This window comes from Oncorhynchus tshawytscha, linkage group LG14, assembly GCF_018296145.1.
Source record: "Oncorhynchus tshawytscha isolate Ot180627B linkage group LG14, Otsh_v2.0, whole genome shotgun sequence".
Taxonomy (NCBI): Eukaryota; Metazoa; Chordata; class Actinopteri; order Salmoniformes; family Salmonidae; genus Oncorhynchus; species Oncorhynchus tshawytscha.
In genome coordinates this window covers 59719487-59721986 of record NC_056442.1, presented here as the reverse complement: position 1 = coordinate 59721986, position 2500 = coordinate 59719487, and the positions used below count along the sequence as shown (strand labels likewise).

The window sequence follows — 2500 nt, the reverse complement described above, 5'->3', positions numbered from 1 at the left end:
TTAGGGTACAGGAGTTAGGGTATAGGTGTTAGGGTCTAGAGGTTAGGGAACAGGGCTTAGGGTTGAGGGGTTAGGGTACAGGAGTTAGGGTACAGGGGTTAGGGTCTAGGGGTTAGGGTCTAGGGGTTAGGGTCTAGGGGTTAGGGTCTAGAGGTTAGGTTCTAGGGGTTAGGGTACAACGTTAGGGTACAGGAGGTTAGGGTACAGGGGTTAGGGTCTAGGGGTTAGGGTCTAGAGGTTAGGGTACAGGGGTTAGGGCTAGGGGTTAGGGTCTAGGGGTTAGGGTACAGGGATTAGGGGCTAGGGTACAGGGGTTAGGGTCTAGGGGTTAGGGTACAGGGGTTAGGGTCTAGGGGTTAGGGTACAGGGGTTAGGGTCTAGGGGTTAGGGTCTAGGGGTTGGGGTCTAGGGGTCGGGGTCTTGGGGTCTAGGGGTTAGGGTACAGGGGATAGGGTACAGGGGTTAGGGTCTAGAGGTTAGGGTCTAGGGGTAAGGGTACAGAGGTTAAGGTCAAGGGGTTAAGGTCTAGGGGTTAAGGTCTAGGGGTTAGGGTACAGGGGTTAGGGTTCAGGGGTTAGGGTACAGGGGTTAGGGTCTAGAGGTTAGGGTACAGGGGTTAGGGTCTAGGGGTTAGGGTCTAGTTGGGGTTAGGGCTTAGGGTCTAGGGGTTAGGGTACAGGGGTTAGGGTCTAGGGGTTAGGGTACAGGGGTTAGGGGTTAGGGTCTAGGGGTTTACAGGGTTAGAGTCAGGGGTTAGGGTCTAGGGGTTAGGGTCTAGAGGTTAGGGTACAGGGGTTAGGGTTCAGGGGTTAGGGTACAGGGGTTAGGGTCTAGAGGTTAGGGTACAGGGGTTAGGGTACAGGGGTTAGGGTCTAGGGGTTAGGGTCTAGGGGTTAGGGTCTAGGGGTTAGGGTCTAGAGGTTAGGGTACATGGGTTAGGGTCTAGAGGTTAGGGTACAGGGGTTAGGGTACAGGCGTTAGGGTCTAGGGGTTAGGGTACAGGGGTTAGGGTCTAGGGGTTAGGGTCTAGTTGTTAGGGTCTAAGGCTTAGGGTCTAGGGGTTAGGGTACAGGGATTAGGGGCTAGGGTACAGGGGTTAGGGTCTAGGGGTTAGGGTACAGGGGTTAGGGTCTAGGGGTTAGGGTACAGGGGTTAGGGTCTAGGGGTTAGGGTCTAGGGGTTGGGGTCTAGGGGTCGGGGTCTTGGGGTTAGGGGTTAGGGTACAGGGGATAGGGTACAGGGGTTAGGGTCTAGAGGTTAGGGTCTAGGGGTTAGGTTAAGGTCAAGGGGTTAAGGTTAGGGGTTAAGGTCTAGGGGTTAGGGTACAGGGGTTAGGGTTCAGGGGTTAGGGTACAGGGGTTAGGGTCTAGAGGTTAGGGTACAGGGGTTAGGGTCTAGGGTTAGGGTCTAGTTGTTAGGGTCTAAGGCTTAGGGTCTAGGGGTTAGGGTACAGGGGTTAGGGTCTAGGGGTTAGGGTACAGGGGATAGGGTACAGGGGTTAGGGTCTAGAGGTTAGGGTACAGGGGGAGTCTAGGGGTTAGGGTCTAGGGGTTAGGGTCTAGAGGTTAGGGTACAGGGGTTAGGGTTCAGGGGTTAGGGTACAGGGGTTAGGGTCTAGAGGTTAGGGTACAGGGGTTAGGGTACAGGGGTTAGGGTCTAGGGGTTAGGGTCTAGGGGTTAGGGTCTAGGGGTTAGGGTCTAGAGGTTAGGGTACATGGGTTAGGGTCTAGAGGTTAGGGTACAGGGGTTAGGGTACAGGCGTTAGGGTCTAGGGGTTAGGGTACAGGGGTTAGGGTCTAGGGGTTAGGGTCTAGTTGTTAGGGTCTAAGGCTTAGGGTCTAGGGGTTAGGGTACAGGGGTTAGGGTCTAGGGGTTAGGGTACAGGGGATAGGGTACAGGGGTTAGGGTCTAGAGGTTAGGGTACAGGGGTTAGAGTCTAGGGGTTAGGGTCTAGGGGTTAGGGTCTAGAGGTTAGGGTACAGGGGTTAGGGTCTAGGGGTTAGGGTACAGGGGATTACAGGGGTTAGGGTCTAGAGGTTAGGGTACAGGGTTAGGGTCTAGGGGTTAGGGTCTAGGGGTTAGGGTCTAGAGGTTAGGGTACATGGGTTAGGGTCTAGAGGTTAGGGTACAGGGGTTAGGGTACAGGGGTTAGGGTCTAGGGGTTAGGGTCTAGTTGTTAGGGTCTAAGGCTTAGGGTCTAGGGGTTAGGGTACAGGGGTTAGGGTCTAGGGGTTAGGGTACAGGGGATAGGGTACAGGGGTTAGGGTCTAGAGGTTAGGGTACAGGGGTTAGAGTCTAGGGGTTAGGGTCTAGGGGTTAGGGTCTAGAGGTTAGGGTACAGGGGTTAGGGTCTAGGGGTTAGGGTACAGGGGATAGGGTACAGGGGTTAGGGTCTAGAGGTTAGGGTACAGGGGTTAGGGTACAGGGGTTAGGGTCTAGGGGTTAGGGTCTAGGGGTTAGGGTACAGGGGTTAGGGTCTAGGGGTTAGGGTTCTCACTGT

The 2500-nt window shown here is 55.0% G+C and overlaps 1 protein-coding gene across 2 annotated transcripts in view; it reads right to left on the bottom strand.

Annotated features, from left to right (window-relative positions):
- The window catches only part of cdon (cell adhesion associated, oncogene regulated), a 138396-nt gene that overhangs the window by 20331 nt on the left and 115565 nt on the right, over positions 1–2500 (bottom strand). For both annotated transcript variants that reach the window (XM_042297772.1, XM_042297771.1), the window contains exon 15: positions 2498–2500. This exon is cut by the window's right edge and continues 189 nt beyond it. In XM_042297772.1, coding sequence (XP_042153706.1) covers positions 2498–2500 — 3 coding nt within the window. The remainder of the gene's footprint in view (positions 1–2497) is intronic.